The sequence below is a fragment of the Nerophis ophidion genome, linkage group LG16 (assembly GCF_033978795.1).
Source record: "Nerophis ophidion isolate RoL-2023_Sa linkage group LG16, RoL_Noph_v1.0, whole genome shotgun sequence".
Lineage (NCBI taxonomy): Eukaryota > Metazoa > Chordata > Actinopteri > Syngnathiformes > Syngnathidae > Nerophis > Nerophis ophidion.
In genome coordinates, this window is record NC_084626.1 from 12,749,557 (window position 1) to 12,768,805 (window position 19,249).

The following is a 19,249-nucleotide window of genomic DNA, read 5'->3' on the forward strand; positions in this document are numbered from 1 at the left end:
TTACCAAGAAAAACAACATGGGATCCATCATCTGGCGGTGATTTGGCTTCAAGCGAGAATATGTTCAACATTTATGCGGAAAAAGCGTTGCTCCAAAAAGTAGCAGCACTGCTAATGTAGCATCATTTGAAAAGTCACCCGCTTGAGAATGAAGAGTGCATGAAACTCTACATGTTAACATCTCCGGCCGGTGCCACACCAACAAAATGCCAAAGCAACTATTTCCAGATCAACGCCATATGGAAAAAACAAAGTCAACAACAGGAGAAAACATCCGCAGCAACCTATTATGCAGCTCATTTTTATTTGATACTTACTGAAATATCTTCTGTGACATCATTTTATTTGTTTTAAACTATTGTTGTGGTGTTCTGTACAAAAACTACACTTTAATTTAGTGTTGTTTGATATGTCATCTTAGTAAGATTATGCAAAAAAGTGCACTTATAGCTTGTTTTAAAATGTCTTTGACAATCTTGCAATTTCTGTTTTGAAATTATATGAAGTTTGTGCCACTGCTTAATAACTGTTTAATAAATACAGTTTTGGTCAATTGACTTGGTTGTGATTTCCCTCTCTGCATGAAAGTCTAAAATGAGCATATATTTATGCAGTATGAACAAGAATGTTTTAATGTAGACACATAGAATCATCATACTGGTGTGATTATATGTATCAAGTGTTCATTCAAGGCTAAGGCAAAATATCGAGATGCATATCTTGTATCGTGACGTGGCCTAAAAATATCGAAATATCATCGCCCAGCCCTAAATCTAGCACATTTTTGGAAAAGTGGAGCTTTACTTTACTTACATTGGAGCGTTTTTTTGAGTCAATTACTTTGTTGGCATTGAAAATTGCAACATTACATAGAGGTAGTTTGGCAGAGTCCGCTCTTAGTGCTGCTGGAGTGATCGCCAAATGCCGAAGTGCGAAGAGCCAGCCGAGTCGGCAACCGGGCGTGACGTCACGGGCAAGCTAAGTACCAAAAAATGGCACCGTTGGATTTTATGTGAATCACTGGAGCCGGCGGGATTCGGTCGGTGGCAAAAAAGTACCAGATTTTCTACCCACCCCTAAGCCCTGGTTGTCACGATATTGAACAGCGGGTTCTGATTGGTTTGCTTTCATCCTGTAGCCAATACTACTGTGATATTGATCCTTTTAGTCCATTTAGCCATTTCCATTAATCCATTTTCTACGGCTTGTCCCATTTCATGCTTTTCATTTACGGCAGACCTGGGCAAAGTAAGGCCCGGGGGCCACATGCGGCCCGTTAAACTTTTCAATCTGGCCCGCCGGTCATTCCCAAATAATTTTTTTGGATATTTTAGATGGAAACTATGGCTGCCATTATGATGTGCAGTGATGTTTTCTCATGACCGTAAGTCTTGAACTATACTGAGTATTTCAATGGTTGGAATCTGCGCGTATGGATGATATACAAGTTACTATGGTCATCTAATTAGTTATCATGGTCATCTAATTAGTTACTATAGTCATCTAATTAGTTACTATGGTATTCTACGTCACAGCAGCTTAGACGAGGCACCAATCAGTGTGGGCGGGAAGCGTTTCACAACAAAGTTCTAAAGCTTAGTAATATATCAGATATATCAGATTGTAGGTGGGTTTATTTTGTACCCTTTGCGTTCATATTTCACTGTTTGTTGCATTTTTGTTGCGTTTCTCTTGATTGTAAGATTTACAGTGATCAACAGTTCCACAAATGTTTAAATCCATCCACATTTTATTTCTGTCCTAACAAAAACCAGGTTACCCAAGGACTAAATTGTAATCACTGCGATGAAGTGGCGACTTGTCCAGGGTATACACTGCCTTCCGCCCGATTGTAGCTGGGATAGGCACCCCCCCCCCACCCCCACCCGCGACCCCGAAGGGAATAAGCGGTAGTAAATCGATAGATGGATAGATCGTAATCATCAAAACTACATGAATCGGCTTTTTGTGGGAAAACCCTCTAAGGAAGTGAAAGTTTTCAGTTGCTCAAGAAAAACTTTACAAAACTCCCATGACCCTGCTAGGTCATTGTGTGTTGAAAAAGAAAGGCCAAACAATTTTTTTCCTAAAGTCACATCCTTTTTTTAGAGCCCAGGACTTCCATTTCATGCCAAAGTGCCAAAGCTCCAGTCTGCTTGGAAACAGGGGCGTACGCCAAACCTATAAACCTTTTTACAACATGGCGCGGACTCAACTCAGACTCTCGAAGTGATTATCAAGCCCAGCTGAGGTCTGTGTGTCCTTATTCCAATGGGCTGGTCAGTCCATCCAGGAAGTGGGCATGCACCGACTTCCTTGTTTTGTACATGTGCAGCGTTACATAAGAGGAAGTCATCACTTGCAATATATGCGGTAGGTTTCATCCATATATTTACTTACTCCGCATGCATGCAGCGTGCGCCACAAACACACACTTCCACTGTGACAACTTCATTGTCCCTTTTTCTTTATGTGCCGACTGGAGGAAGTCTTTCTGGAATGGAGTTCTAGCTGTGGGTCCAACCTAGCGAGATCCTGTGAGGGATTGCACCTCCCATAAATTGTGGATTTCAATTTCTATGCCTGCATTGTTCCTCTGACACAACTGCTTCCCTCCACACATGACGCTTCTTCTAGATAGAAAGTTCCTTTAAGAACAAAAAATTGTAGTTGAAGTGACACCCCCGCGTTTGTCCTACAATGCCCCCAAAGTCATACAATTCAGACTTTGCACACATTCTTCAGGATTTAAAAAAAAACAAAAAAAACATTATATTTGTCCAATAAAAAGCAAGTATATCACTGTTAATTGTTTGTGGACATGACCACGAAAAATGAATATAAAATATTTTCATAGCAACTGCATAACAAACCTGTTTATGACCTTCTAAATGTGTTTATTTTTTAACATTAACTTTTAATCTAATATAGTAAGGCCGCCTGAGGCAGAGCCAATCAGGAGTCAAGAAATTGAACAGCCTGCTGTAAATGGTTTGGGCTCCTCTTGACTCAACACCACTGTTGTGTTGATATTTTTAGTTAATTTAACAATTTTTATGCTTGAAAAAGTCATCCATCCATTTCCTACTGCTTATTCCCTTTGGGGTCACGGGGGGCGCTGGTGCCTATCTCTGCTGCATTCGGGCGGAAAGCGGATTAAGCCCTGGACAAGTCGCCACCTCATCTTAGGCCAACAACGTATCCCCAGGTGCATGTCTTTGGCGGTGAGAGGAAGCCAGAGTACCTGGAGGGAACCCACACAGTCACGGGGAGGACATGCAAACTCCACAAAGAAAGAACCCTAGCCCGGGATTGAACCCAGGACAACTCAGGACCTTCAAAGGTGAAATAACTGAAAACATGTTTTGTATCCTAGTTGCTTCAAAATAGCCACCTTTTGCTCTGATTACTGCTTTGCACACTCTTGGCATTCTCTCGATGAGCTGCAAGAGGTAGTCACCTGAAAAACTTCACAGGTGTCATAGTTTTGATGCCTTCAGTGACAATTTACATTGTAAATAGCCATGAAAATAAAGAAAAAACATTTAAATGAGAAGTTGTGTCCAAACTTTTGGCCGGTACTGTATGCATGTATATATCTATACATAGTGGTACAACAACTTAAAATGACTGTTATTCTTAAAGTTGCAAGCAGAAATTGGAGTTCCCAGCATCCCCGCCATTAGTGAACTGTGCTGAGAAGATGAAGCATATGATATCTATTAAATTAATAAAGTAAATAATCAAAAACTCCGGTGGGAGCTGAGAGTAAAGCCGCTGCTCCTCCACATCGAGAGGAGCCAGATGAGGTGGTTCGGGCATCTGGTCAGGATGTCACCCGAACGCCTCCCTTGGTGAGGTGTTTAAGGCACATCCGACTGGTAGGAGGCCACGGGGAAGACCCAGGACACGTTGGGAAGACTATGTCTCACGGCTGGCCTGGGAACGCCTCAGGATCCCCCGGGAAGAGCTTGACGAAGTGGCTGGGGAGAGGAAACTCTGGGCATCCCTGCTTAGGCTGCTGCCCACGCGACCCAACCTCGGATAAGCGGCAGAAGATGGATGGATAATCAAAAACATCTTGGCAAAATATTTGGAGTGTATTACTGCTCGTCTGCACCATAGTGAAGCAGTCTAACGCCAGCTGAGTGTTAAAATAATATCTAAACCGCAGGCATTTATCTGTTAAAATATGCAGAAGCTGCTGATGGTGTGTTTGACGGAGAAGCGTCTGGAAAAAGATACTGTATAAGTCCAATTTCTCATGTAAACGGTGTACATTATTATCACATTACTTTATAAAACTACTGTAGTTGTTAGTAATTAATTGTGTTGTATTAGTTTCATACAATATTTGTTATCTAAAAGTTTGTTTTTATTTATTTTTTAATGTAAATTGTGCCTTTTTGGAGGAACAAGCACCAATTAAGTTAATTTCAACTTAATATTATTTGAGATACAAGTGTTTTAATATTAGAGCTTTGTCACAGAACCAATTAAGCTTGTTTTTCAGATCAGTTCAGTTAAGTTCAGTCTCAGTTTCTTTCAAACAGGCATACCATACAATGTAATGCATCACATATTTCCAGTTGTATCATTACAGCACGTCCGAAAAGGAGTAGGAAGAAGCAGAGTTTATTTAATCCTACTCCTTTTCAATCCATAGCAATTTTATCGCATTTCCTTGTTCTCTGTAAGAGAGCAGTGAATAAATAAAGAATAAATTAATAATACACCATAGCAAGTAAACAAATATCAAATACATAATCAATCTTTATCTCAAAAGAAAAAAAAAAGTTTTAGTTTAGCACAGTTTTAGTTTTTTTAAAGGGCCCCAAATATTCAAATCCAACGTTCCTTACCTATTGCTACCTGCTTTGTTGTATTCGGGACCTGCATCAGTCACAGAAAGTTGAAACTAAACTAGGGATCTTGGATCTTGCCTTCCTTCATACTTCCGGGAAACAAGTTGTTTGGAATTTGCTCTATTGGTTTTGCCATTGGTGACATCCGTGGATTATCCATAACATATTATATTATATTATATTATATTATATTATATTATATTATATAACATATATATATATATATATATATATATATATATATATTTTTTTTTTTTTTTTTGGCAAGATGGCGGCGCCCGGACGGGCTGCGACACTGCGCTGCTCTTGCTAAAGATGGAACATTTGGCGGTAATGCCGGACAGTTCTGCAGGCTTCATGGCTGGCTCGCATCGTGGTCACTCCGTGATCACGTACGACCGCCAGACACTTCTGGATATGGACATATCGGGCCGTTTTGGACTGATAGACGCGGGCGTGCTAAACATGCTAACTAGCATGGGAATACGTCGGCGGCTACATCCAGCGGCCTGTGAAGCAGCGGAGTCTAGTAGCAGCGGGGGCCGTCTACGGAGCAGACGCCAGCGGTGTGATCGGAAACGCGGATGTCGAGCGGGGCTAAAAACAAAGCAGAAGGCTAATCCCCACAGAACACCACTTCCCTCCACCCTGAAGACGGATTTAAATAAAGGATGCGAGACTACTGGTCTGGGTAAGGAGTCAGTTAAATTAGAACAAGTTTTTTCTGCTTTGAGTGTTTCAGAGTTGGACATGTGTGTTACTGAGGTGGCTAACTATGATGCGTGCAGTTTATCAAAGCAACAAACAAACAATCGGAAAATCCCCGTTACTGAGGTGGCTAACCATGATGCGTGCAGTTTATCAAAGCAACAATCAAACAATTGGAAAATTCCTGTCGTATCAATTCCTAGATATGGTCGTAACTATACTAAATGCACTGGGCATAATAAACACAACATTATTAATATTGCCACTACGGATAATTTGATCAAAAATTCCCTAAAACAGCCCACTACCTATAATATAGGTTTTTTAAACATAAGATAATTGTCTCCCAAAACGTTGTTAGTTAATGATATTATCAGAGACAACAATCTTAACGTCATCGGTCTCAGCGAAACCTGGCTTAAACCAAACGACTTTTTTGCGCTAAATGAGGCATGTCCTCCTAACTTTACACATGCGCATATTGCCCGTCTGCTTAAAAGGGGTGGGGGGGTCGCACTAATATACAACGAAAACTTTAACCTTAGTCCTAACATAAATAATAAATATAAATCGTTTGAGGTGCTTACTATGAGGTCTGTCACACTGCTGCCTCTACACCTGGCTGTTATCTACCGCCCCCCAGGGCCCTGTTCGGACTTTATCAATGAATTCTTAGAGTTCGTTGCTGATCTAGTGACACACGCCGATAATATAATTATAATGGGGGACTTTAATATCCATATGAATACCCCATCGGACCCACCGTGCGTAGCGCTCCAGACTATAATTGATAGCTGTGGTCTCACACAAATAATAAATGAACCCACGCATCGCAACGGTAATACGATAGACCTAGTGCTTGTCAGGGGTATCACCGCTTCCAAAGTTACGATACTCCCATATACTAAAGTATTTTCCGATCATTACCTTATAAAATTCGAGGTTCGGACGCATGTTCGTCAAACTAATAATAATAATAACTGCTATAGCAGCCGCAACATTAATACGGCCACAACGACAACTCTTGCTGACCTACTGCCCTCGGTAATGGCACCATTCCCAAAGTATGTGGGCTCTATTGATAACCTCACTAACAACTTTAACGACGCCCTGCGCGAAACCATTGATAACATAGCACCGCTAAAGTTAAAAAAGGCTCCAAAAAAGCGCACCCCGTGGTTTACAGAAGAAACTAGAGCTCAGAAATTATTATGCAGAAAGCTGGAACGCAAATGGCGCACGACTAAACTTGAGGTGCACCATCAAGCATTTAGTGATGGTTTAATAACTTATAAACGCATGCTTACCTTAGCTAAAGCTAATTATTACTCAAATCTCATCCACCGTAATAAAAACGATCCTAAATTTTTGTTTAGTACGGTAGCATCACTAACCCAACAAGGGACTCCTTCCAGTAGCTCCACCCACTCAGCTGATGACTTTATGCAATTCTTTAGTAAGAAAATTGAAGTCATTAGAAAGGAGATTAAAGACAATGCGTCCCAGCTACAACGGGGTTCTATTAACACTGACACGATTGTATATACGGCGGATACTGCCCTGCAAAATAGTTTCTCTTGTTTTGATGAAATAACATTAGAGGAATTGTTACAACGTGTAAATGGAATAAAACAAACAACATGTTTACTTGACCCTCTTCCTGGGAAACTGATCAAGGAGCTCTTTGTATTATTAGGTCCATCAGTGCTAAATATTATAAACTTATCACTTTCCTCGGGCACTGTTCCCCTAGCATTCAAAAAAGCGGTTATTCATCCTCTTCTTAAAAGACCTAACCTCGATCCTGACCTCATGGTAAACTACCGACCGGTGTCTCACCTTCCCTTTATTTCAAAAATCCTCGAAAAAATTGTTGCGGAGCAGTTCAATGAACACTTAGCGTCTAACAATCTATGTGAAACCTTTCAATCCGGTTTCAGGGCAAATCACTCGACGGAGACAGCCCTCGCAAAAATGACTAAGGATCTATTGCTAACGATGGATTCTGATGCGTCATCTATGTTGCTGCTCCTCGATCTTAGCGCTGCTTTCGATACCGTCGATCATAATATTTTATTAGAAAGTATCAAAACACGAATTGGTATGTCAGACTTAGCCCTGTCTTGGTTTAACTCTGTTCGTCAAACTAATAATAATAATAACTGCTATAGCAGCCGCAACATTAATACGGCTACAACGACAGCTCTTGCTGACCTACTGCCCTCGGTAATGGCACCATTCCCAAAGTATGTGGGCTCTATTGATAACCTCACTAACAACTTTAACGACGCCCTGCGCGAAACCATTGATAACATAGCACCGCTAAAGTTAAAAAAGGCTCCAAAAAAGCGCACCCCGTGGTTTACAGAAGAAACTAGAGCTCAGAAATTATTATGCAGAAAGCTGGAACGCAAATGGCGCACGACTAAACTTGAGGTGCACCATCAAGCATTTAGTGATGGTTTAATAACTTATAAACGCATGCTTACCTTAGCTAAAGCTAATTATTACTCAAATCTCATCCACCGCAATAAAAACGATCCTAAATTTTTGTTTAGTACAGTAGCATCGCTAACCCAACAAGGGACTCCTTCCAGTAGCTCCACCCACTCAGCTGATGACTTTATGCAATTCTTTAGTAAGAAAATTGAAGTCATTAGAAAGGAGATTAAAGACAATGCGTCCCAGCTACAACGGGGTTCTATTAACACTGACACGATTGTATATACGGCGGATACTGCCCTCCAAAATAGTTTCTCTCGTTTTGAGGAAATAACATTAGAGGAATTGTTACAACGTGTAAATGGATCAAGGAGCTCTTTGTATTATTAGGTCCATCAGTGCTAAATATTATAAACTTATCACTTTCCTCGGGCACTGTTCCCCTAGCATTCAAAAAAGCGGTTATTCATCCTCTTCTTAAAAGACCTAACCTCGATCCTGACCTCATGGTAAACTACCGACCGGTGTCTCACCTTCCCTTTATTTCAAAAATCCTCGAAAAAATTGTTGCGGAGCAGTTAAATGAACACTTAGCGTCTAACAATCTATGTGAAACCTTTCAATCCGGTTTCAGGGCAAATCACTCGACGGAGACAGCCCTCGCAAAAATGACTAATGATCTATTGCTAACGATGGATTCTGATGCGTCATCTATGTTGCTGCTCCTCGATACCGTCGATCATAATATTTTATTAGAACGTATCAAAACACGAATTGGTATGTCAGACTTAGCCCTGTCTTGGTTTAACTCTTATCTTACTGATAGGATGCAGTGTGTCTCCCATAACAATGTGACCTCGGACTACGTTAAGGTAACGTGTGGAGTTCCCCAGGGTTCGGTCCTTGGCCCTGCACTCTTCAGCATCTACATGCTGCCGCTAGGTGACATCATACGCAAATACGGTGTTAGCTTTCACTGTTATGCTGATGACACCCAACTCTACATGCCCCTAAAGCTGACCAACACGCCGGATTGTAGTCAGCTGGAGGCGTGTCTTAATGAAATTAAACAATGGATGTCCGCTAACTTTTTGCAACTCAACGCCAAAAAAACGGAAATGCTGATTATCGGTCCTGCTAGACACCGACCTCTATTTAATAATACAACTCTAACATTTGACAACCAAATAATTAAACAGGGCGGCTGCTAGACTTTTGACAAGAACAAGAAAGTTTGATCACATTACGCCTGTACTGGCTCACCTGCACTGGCTTCCTGTGCACTTAAGATGTGACTTTAAGGTTTTACTACTTACGTATAAAATACTACACGGTCTAGCTCCATCCTATCTTGCCGATTGTATTGTACCATATGTCCCGGCAAGAAATCTGCGTTCAAAGGACTCCGGCTTGTTAGTGATTCCCAAAGCCCAAAAAAAGTCTGCGGGCTATAGAGCGTTTTCCGTTCGGGCTCCAGTACTCTGGAATGCCCTCCCGGTAACAGTTCGAGATGCCACCTCAGTAGAAGCATTTAAGTCTCACCTTAAAACTCATTTGTATACTGTAGCCTTTAAATAGACTCCCTTTTTAGACCAGTTGATCTGCTGTTTCTTTTCTTTTTCTTCTATGTCCCACTCTCCCCTGTGGAGGGGGTCCGGTCCGATCCGGTGGCCATGTACTGCTCGCCTGTGTATCGGCTGGGGACATCTCTGCGCTGCTGGTCCGCCTACGCTTGGGATGGTTTCCTGCTGGCTCCGCTGTGAACGGGACTCTCGCTGCTGTGTCTTGGATCCTCTTTGGACTGGACTCTCGCGACTGTGTTGGATCCATTGTGGATTGAACTTTCACAGTATCATGTTAGACCCGCTCGACATCCATTGCTTTCCTCCTCTCTAAGGTTCTCATAGTCATCATTGTCACCGACGTCCCACTGGGTCATTATTGTCACCAATGTCCCACTGGGTGTGAGTTTTCCTACCGAGGATGTCGTGGTGGTTTGTGCAGCCCTTTGAGACACTAGTGATTTAGGGCTATATAAGTAAACATTGATTGATTGATTGATCTTACTGATAGGATGCAGTGTGTCTCCCATAACAATGTGACCTCGGACTACATTAAGGTAACGTGTGGAGTTCCCCAGGGTTCGGTCCTTGGCCCTGCACTCTTCAGCATCTACATGCTGCCGCTAGGTGACATCATACGCAAATACGGTGTTAGCTTTCACTGTTATGCTGATGACACCCAACTCTACATGCCCCTAAAGCTGACCAACACGCCGGATTGTGGTCAGCTGGAGGCGTGTCTTAATGAAATTAAACAATGGATGTCCGCTAACTTTTTGCAACTCAACGCCAAAAAAACGGAAATGCTGATTGTCGGTCCTGCTAGACACCGAACTCTATTTAATAATACAACTCTAACATTTGACAACCAAACAATTAAACAGGGCGACACGGTAAAGAATCTGGGTATTATCTTCGACCCAACTCTCTCCTTTGAGGCACACATTAAAAGCGTTACTAAAACGGCCTTCTTTCATCTCCGTAATATCGCTAAAATTCGCTCCATTCTGTCCACTAAAGACGCTGAGATCATTATCCATGCGTTTGTTACGTCTCGCCTCGACTACTGTAACGTATTATTTTCGGGTGTCCCCATGTCTAGCATTAAAAGATTACAGTTGGTACAAAATGCGGCTGCTAGACTTTTGACAAGAACAAGAAAGTTTGATCACATTACGCCTGTACTGGCTCACCTGCACTGGCTTCCTGTGCACTTAAGATGTGACTTTAAGGTTTTACTACTTACGTATAAAATACTACACGGTCTAGCTCCATCCTATCTTGCCGATTGTTTTGTACCATATGTCCCGGCAAGAAATCTGCGTTCAAAGGACTCCGGCTTGTTAGTGATTCCCAAAGCCCAAAAAAAGTCTGCGGGCTATAGAGCGTTTTCCGTTCGGGCTCCAGTACTCTGGAATGCCCTCCCGGTAACAGTTCAAGAGGCCACCTCAGTAGAAGCATTTAAGTCTCACCTTAAAACTCATTTGTATACTCTAGCCTTTAAATAGACTCCCTTTTTAGACCAGTTGATCTGCTGTTTCTTTTCTTTTTCTTCTATGTCCCACTCTCCCCTGTGGAGGGGGTCCGGTCCGATCCGGTGGCCATGTACTGCTTGCCTGTGTATCGGCTGGGGACATCTCTGCGCTGCTGATCCGCCTCCGCTTGGGATGGTTTCCTGCTGGCTCCGCTGTGAACGGGACTCTCGCGACTGTGTTGGATCCATTGTGGATTGAACTTTCACAGTATCATGTTAGACCCGCTCGACATCCATTGCTTTCCTCCTTTCTAAGGTTCTCATAGTCATTATTGTCACAGACGTCCCACTGGATCATTATTGTCACCGATGTCCCACTGGGTGTGAGTTTTCCTTGCCCTTATGTGGGCCTACCGAGGATGTCGTGGTGGTTTGTGCAGCCCTTTGAGACACTAGTGATTTAGGGCTATATAAGTAAACATTGATTGATTGATTGATATATTTACACATGTCTCCAGCGCTAAAAAAAATATTGTGGCATACCTCAGGGATCAAAACTGGGACCAAAATTGTTCAATCTCTATGTAACCAATATTAAAGTTAGTAGTATTTGCATATTGCACGACTGTGTTTTTTTCAGGAACGAATACACAGAAGTGTATACAAATAATAACGGAAGAAATTAACAAATTAAAGAGATGGTTCGATGAAAAAAACAATAAAACAGACTATTCTTGAATCTCAGCAAAAGTAAAATAATGCTATTTCGTAACAGTTGAAGAGAAAGTCAAACACAAATAAAAATGGACAGAGTAGACATTTAAATGATAAAATAAATCACATTTTAGTGTAATAATAGACGATGAAATTAACTGGAAATGTCATGTAAAAACTTAACAACATAAAGGGGAAAGAAATACGTCAACAAAGAATAAAGCTAATTATGTACTGGGCCAAAAATCTAATTACCATATTTTAGTTATTATATAGAAATATGGGAGAATAATTACAAAAGTACACTTCATTCACTAAACGTGTTACAAAAGATGTCAGTTAGAATAGAAAAGCTATATATGTATACTATATATGTATAAATATATATAAAATAATATATTATATATATATATATATATATACAGTATATATATTAGTGCACCAGAAATATATATATATATATATACTGTATATATATATACAGTATATATATATATATATATATATATATATATATATATATATATATATATATATATACATATATATATACAGTATATATATTTCTGGTGCACTAATTGACTGAAAGAGCATGCACTTGTCGCACACTCCCCCCACACTGCGGCGTGATGTCACGTTATTGATGGGAAAATGCATTTTTAGGCAATATAATAATAATATATGATTTGCCTCAGCGGCTCGTAGACACCGAGAGTAACAAGCAGTAGAAAATGTATTAGAAAGAACAGATTTAAAAATAATAATAGTAATAATTGTGACAATCTGTCACTTCATTTCTGTTAGTTTTTTGTGTTTTGGTATTTACTTCCTGTTCAGTGTTCTTATTTTGTTGTATTTCCTGTTTTATTCATGGAGCACTGTTGTTTTTCTCTTTTCATTGATTGGCAGCGGTTCACACCTGCTGTCAATCACACTAGTGTCTATTTATGTTGCACTCGAGCACTCCTCAGTGCTCGATGATAAAATCTATGTTGGAGAATTTACTATGCAAGACTGCTTCATGTTTATTTCTGTTTCTTATGAGTATTAAATTATTTTCTTACCTTCACTCAACTCTCCTGGATTCTTGCATCATCGGGGACACACAATTGCAGCCATGCGAGTTCCCAACAGTATCATCGAGCCAAAAAGTCTCCTCGCGAGAATCCCTGTCGGCAATCCTCAGCCGACGTTCTGGACCGCACAATTCCTGGAGGACTTGAAAGCCAGGTTTGTGCGGTCCCAGCCAACAGACGCGGACCCTCTTCCCGCGGCAACGCTGCCGGCTACGGCTCACCGACCGGCGCGCCCGCCTCCTCCTTCACGTCTCGCGGCTCCGTCGCTGACTACGGCTCTCCGACCGGCACGCCCGCCGCCGCCATCCTTCCCGTCGTCTACTGTGCTGCTTCTCCCTGCTCCTACGCAGCTTCCAGCGGTTGCTCCCAGGCTACTTTTCCTGCCGGCTCCCGCTCTCTTTTCTGGTTCGCCGAGGGCTCCAGTGGAGACCACTGTGAGGTCTCTTTTGTCCTCCTGCTGGGACTCGGCGCGAGACGTGTCTTCGTCCCTTCTCCTGGCCCCCTCCCGCCCGTCCACGGTTTTCGCACCGGGGGACTCCGACGACGAGGCACGTCTTCCCGCTAGTGTGGACGGCGTCTGGCAGTCAACTAGTGGAGGGGGGCCTACAATACACGGCGGTGTAGCCAGGCACACACCGCTGTCATCCTCGCCAGAGTCTCCTTCCACGGAGACATCTACGTCCCTGGCGGGCTTTCGCCAAGTTCCCACGCCGGCCCCACGCCAAGCTCCAATGCCGGTTCCACGCCGGGTTCCGGCGCCGGCATTGCGCACAGATGCAACGCCGCCAGTGGCAGCACCACGCCGGGCTTCGTCACCGCTGGCATCTGCTGCTCCCCGGCCGGCATTAGCAGCTCCTCCCCCTTCATCTTCATCTGCCGCTTTCACGCCGCCGATGACATCCGCCACTTTCACGCCGCCGATGACATCCGCCGCTTTCACGCCGCCGATGACATCCGCCGCTTTCACGCCGCCGATGACATCCGCCGCTTTCACGCCGCCGATGACATCCGCCGCTTTCACGCCGCCGATGACATCCGCCGCTTTCACGCCGCCGATGACATCCGCCGCTTTCACGCCGCCGATGACATCCGCCGCTTCCATGCCGCCGATGACATCTGCCACTTCCACGCCGTTGATGACGCCTGCCACTACTCGCGGCGGTGCAGCCGAGCACACGCCGCTGTCATCATCCACGCCATCATCATTGTTGTCATCGTCGCCGCCTGCTCCAACGCCGGCATATGCTGCTCCTCGGCCGGCATTTGCTTCTCCTCGCTCGGCGTCTTCATCTGCCGCTTTCACGCCGCCGATGAAGCCAGCAGTTTTTAAGCCGCCGGTGACGCCTGCGGTTTCCACGCCGCCTGTTACGTCTTCTGTTTCCCGGCCTGCTTCGGCGCGCCCGCCTCTACGTCAGCCGCAGATGTGGCCGTGCTATGGGCGTTCTCCTCGCGGGACGCACTCTCCTCTTTTGTGGCCAGTGATGTGGCCGTTCCCTGGCCGCCCGCCTCGCCAGTTCCAGCGGCGCTATACGCGCCGCCGCCACCTGACTTTCCCTTGTTGGCTGCGGGGACACGAGGTTTGGCGACCTTCCACCAAATCCTCCCTACACCCTCCCTTACATTTTGGATTTGTTTCCATTTTTTTTCCAGGGAACATCTGGTATCTGTTCCTTGAGGGGGAGGTCCTGTGACAATCTGTCACTTCATTTCTGTTAGTTTTTCGTGTTTTGGTATTTACTTCCTGTTCAGTGTTCTTATTTTGTTGTATTTCCTGTTTTATTCACGGAGCACTGTTGTTTTTCTCTTTTCATTGATTGGCAGCGGTTCACACCTGCTGTCAATCACACTAGTGTCTATTTATGTTGCACTCGAGCACTCCTCAGTGCGTGATGATAAAATCTATGTTGGAGAATTTACTATGCAAGACTGCTTCATGTTTATTTCTGTTTCTTATGAGTATTAAATATTTTCTTACCTTCACTCAACTCTCCTGGATTCTGGCATCATCGGGGGGACACAATTGCAGCCATGCGAGTTCCCAACAATAATAATACAATATATGTATATAAGGGCCTGGGTTCAATCCCAGGCTTGGGATCTTTCTGTGTGGAGTTTGCATGTTCTCCCCGTGAATGTGTGGGTTCCCTCCGGGTACTCCGGCTTCCTCCCATTTCCAAAAACATGCACCTGGGGATAGGTTGATTGGCAACACTAAATTGGCCCTAGTGTGTGAATGTTGTCTGTCTATCTGTGTTGGCCCTGCGATGAGGTGGCGACTTGTCCAGGGTGTACCCCGCCTTTTGCCCGATTGTAGCTGAGATAGGCGCCAGTGCCCCCCGTGACCCCAAAAGGGAAAAAGCGGTATAAATGGATGGATATATGTATATATTTGCAAGTTCCAAAGTGATTGGAAAAAAATTATGTCAGTTCATCCAGGACAGCTGGAAGGGCAACGGATATACTCATTCATGAAAGGATTATATATATATATATATATATATATATATACACCACCCGCTTCTCCCTCCCAACCAACCCGCCCCCTAACCCTGCCCACATCTCCCGATTTCGGAGGTCTCAAAGTTGGCAAGTATGCAGGAGCACTGTCCTGTTTTCAAGAACCCATTGAAAAAACACTAGTGGTCAAAGATCATATATACGACAAGAGGGCTTTGCTGTTTTAGAGAAGGTCAATCCAAAGTTTTAAACTAATAACATTTCTGGGTCGCCATTGGCCCGCGGACGGCCGGTTTAGGAGCCCTGCTTTATGAATAAGGAGCGTAGAGTGAAACATTTAGTTACATATTTGGACTGGTGTAAGAAAAATAAAAAAAAGTCACCGCGCGAATAACAGTATAGAATTTGTGTCGTTTCCGGGTTGATTGCAGCGGTTTAAGGCTATATCGGCTTAACAGCAAAGTAGAGAGGGGTTCTACCTCACAGTATCTCGTGTAGCAGACGCCGGTGCTTCCTTACCTCCGTGTCTCCGTTATGGTCAGCATCTCCGTTCATTTCTAAGCCGTCCATCGCCATCGCTGATTCCAGGAAGTTTTCGTTAAAGGAGAAATATTGTGTTTCTGTCTCGGTGGTCGTCGAGTGGGTTCGTGCGGCTCGAGTGGGCACGGTCCAGTGAACTGAAAGCTGCCATGACGTCATCGGGGGTGCGGGGGGGGGCCCACCTCCCGCCCTTTCACCAACACTAACAACAACATGGGCCTGGTGGAGCTGATGAACGAACAATAGTTGTGATGATTGAGTTTATTCTACCAAAATATTTCTCGTCCAACAAGTTTTTTTTTAAATAACTTTAATGAATTAGTATTCTATTTAAAAGAACAGAAGGTCTGTTATGACAGTAACACTTTGCTGCCATCTTGCGTTTACACGCGGTATTGCAACCTCGCTACTGTCGCTATCAAATATTTTTTAATCTTTCAGGAAAAGTATAACTTTTTCAGCATTTAAGAAGTCCTAAATTTTTCACTCTGACGTTTTGAAATAATGAAATTAGATATGATTTCAACCCTTTAAAGGCAAGAACGGATATATGCTTTATTGATCATTTTTAATCATTTTTATTATACCACCAAACTACATGCAGATGGAAATTAACCTCTGGCTACAATGGGGCACATTTAAATATTAATGTTCATTAATGTGCCTTGTCCCATTAAACAAATAATAGAGGCCCCCATCGACCGACTCCCCGCCCCCGAACCCCATTCCTTGTGTTCATTTACTTATACTGTATCTTTTATTATATATCTTATATGTTTTGTATTTATTTAACCTTATCTATTCATTTATTTGTTTTTTAATATATTTAATATATATTGAATCTATGTTCACATCTGTTGTGGGCACTAGGGGACAATTCCCTTGGGAACTGAGTGGGTGGGTGTTGTGATCCGATATCCGGATCATTCCAAATTCATGTTTTTGTTCCATTATTGTATCACATTATGTTCTTTGGACTTCCTTATTTCCTGTCACCATTGTAACTTATTAGTTCAAATGCCCCTTGCTTTCTACGCACACCTGTTTCTCGTCATCACCTTCCTTATTTAAGCTCGCCCCTTTTCGTCATTCATTGTCGGACTCTAGTTTGCTTTCACGCAACTGCTGATGACTAGTTTATAAATGCTCGTTCTTGCTAGCTTCCACGCTAAGCTTTATTTTATTCCTAACTTTCATGCTAGTTGTTTTGTTTTTCCCTTTTTTGTGCCTTCGTGCCAAGTATAGTGTTTCTGTTCATATTCCTAGCCTCCATGCTAGCGCCATTTGTTTACCTTTCCGTTAGCACCAGTGTTATTGTCCCTTAGCCTTTTATTCGTTAAATAAATACTTTATATCTTACCTCAAGCTGTGTTTTTGCCCGACGCATCCTCGGAGGAACAAATCCATTGTTATGCCACACAGTCTTCACAGTGGGTATACTTTAAGGGTATTGAAGATTAGTATGTCACATATCTTATAAAGTGCATATGCCTGTACTTGTTGTTGCCATGATTCACTATGCCGTATTGTCTGCGAAATTCAATAAAAGTATTTGGAAAAAACAAAAAACAAAAAATGGTAATAATAATAATTGATCCTTATAAAAAATTGTATTTTTAATGCACTTTACATTCCAGAGAAATCTCAAAATCATGCAACATTTGGAACATGTTTAACAGATAAGCTATCTTAAAAGAAATAAAAATAAGAATAACGCTAAAAAATAAATAATAATAATACAACAAAAACATAAGGCTGCACTAAAAGGGTAATGAAGGTTTACATTTAATAACAATGTTTTTTGGAAAGAAACACCTTGAATCAAAACCTAAACACAGCCACTATGTACCGTATTTTTTATCCATACTAACTTGTGCATCATCAATGTTATACTGTCACAACATAAAGGTAAAAGTCTGCGGTAAAATATAGAAAATAAGGCACGATTTAAAGAGGAAAAGCTAAAATATTGATTCAATAGTAATTTATAATAGCACAAAGATTTACATTTATTTTTTAACTTTTTCACAAAATAAAATAAAAAAAAGTCAACTATCAAATATCTTTTTTTGTTTTTTCTTTTTTGGCCCTTGGTGGAAAATTGTTGAACATTTCTCTGCCTTGAGGGATGTGACACATGAAAATACTGCCAAATATTGCTACAGATTTAGATGTAAAATAAAAAAGACAGAATGAATACATGTCATATCTTACCTGACATTACACATTTTGCACAGAATATTTGCTTTTAATCTCCTTAAATTCCCACACATTGTCTTGAAAGATACCAAAGAATAGCAGCTGGCGCTGATTGTGTGCACCAGAGAATAGGATGAATACTTTTACTGACACATGAATGGCTTTAGAGGTTGCATGAAGAGTGACAGGCACCCAGCTAATGAGTAAGTCATCTCCATGGTGACATGGACAGGCAAGAATAACAACTGAAGTGTAAACTTTACAGATGTTGCTGTTGCTATACCTCAGTGTCAAGATTGTGGTCTAGGAGAGAGATTAACATTTACATTTTATACCTCATGTTTTTTCCGAGAGAGACAGAGGGAGAGTTAGGGAGAAAGTGAAAGAGAGGAAGTGGCTTCACGAAATATGGTCCTCCCATCAGCACTAACAGCTCATCTCATCTTCAATGTGCTGCCTGGAACCTGGATTGGTGTTGTTTGGACTTTGTTGATTACAGAGGCAACGTAAGGAGTGGCTATTGAACTCAAGCTCAGGAGATTTTCTGAAAAGCCTCAAATCTCACTATCAATAAAGTTGTGTACAAAGAAAGTGAGCTTGGCTAACAATAATTTTGCTTCATCAAAGTACCAGTGGAGTGGAAAAACAAGTTGACTTTATATGCTTATATGTGTTTCATTGCATCCGTTAAACCATATACAAAACCCAAAACCAGTGAAGTACACACGTTATGTAAATTGGAAAAAAAACAAAAACAGAATACAATCAATCGATCAATGTTTATTTATACAACCCAAAATCACAAGTGTCTCAAAGGGCTGCACAAGCCACAACGACATCCACGGATCACCGCCCCGTCGATGAGAATGACTATGAGAAACCTTGGAGAGGACCGCAAATGTGGGAAACCGGTGCAATGGACATCGAGTGGGTCTGACATAATATTGTAAAAGTCCAGTCCACTGTGGCCCTAACATAAAAGTGAGAGTCCAGTCCATAGTGGGGCCAGCAGGAGGCCAACTCGAGCGGAAATGGGTCAGCAGCGGAGAGATGTCCCCAACCGATACAAATCCTTTTCAACCTATATTCAATTGAATAGACTTCAAAGACAAGATACTAGACGTTCCAACTGGAAAAGTTTGTTGTTTTTTGCAAATATTAGATCATTTGGAATTTGATGTCTGCAATATATTTCAAAAAAGCTGGCACATG

The 19,249-nt window shown here is 42.3% G+C and overlaps 1 protein-coding gene across 2 annotated transcripts in view; it reads right to left on the reverse strand.

The window, feature by feature from the left end:
• ninj1 (ninjurin 1) overlaps nucleotides 1-15,993 on the reverse strand; it is a 41,663-nt gene extending 25,670 nt beyond the window's left edge. Inside the window, exon 1 of one of the 2 annotated variants that reach the window (XM_061874293.1) lies at nucleotides 15,818-15,985. In XM_061874293.1, coding sequence (XP_061730277.1) covers nucleotides 15,818-15,874 — 57 coding nt within the window. In that variant the 5' untranslated portion in view covers nucleotides 15,875-15,985. Of the gene's footprint in view, nucleotides 1-15,817 lie in introns of both variants that reach the window. The other variant, XM_061874294.1, reaches the window with a different exon arrangement.
• Nucleotides 15,994-19,249: the final 3,256 nt, after the last annotated feature.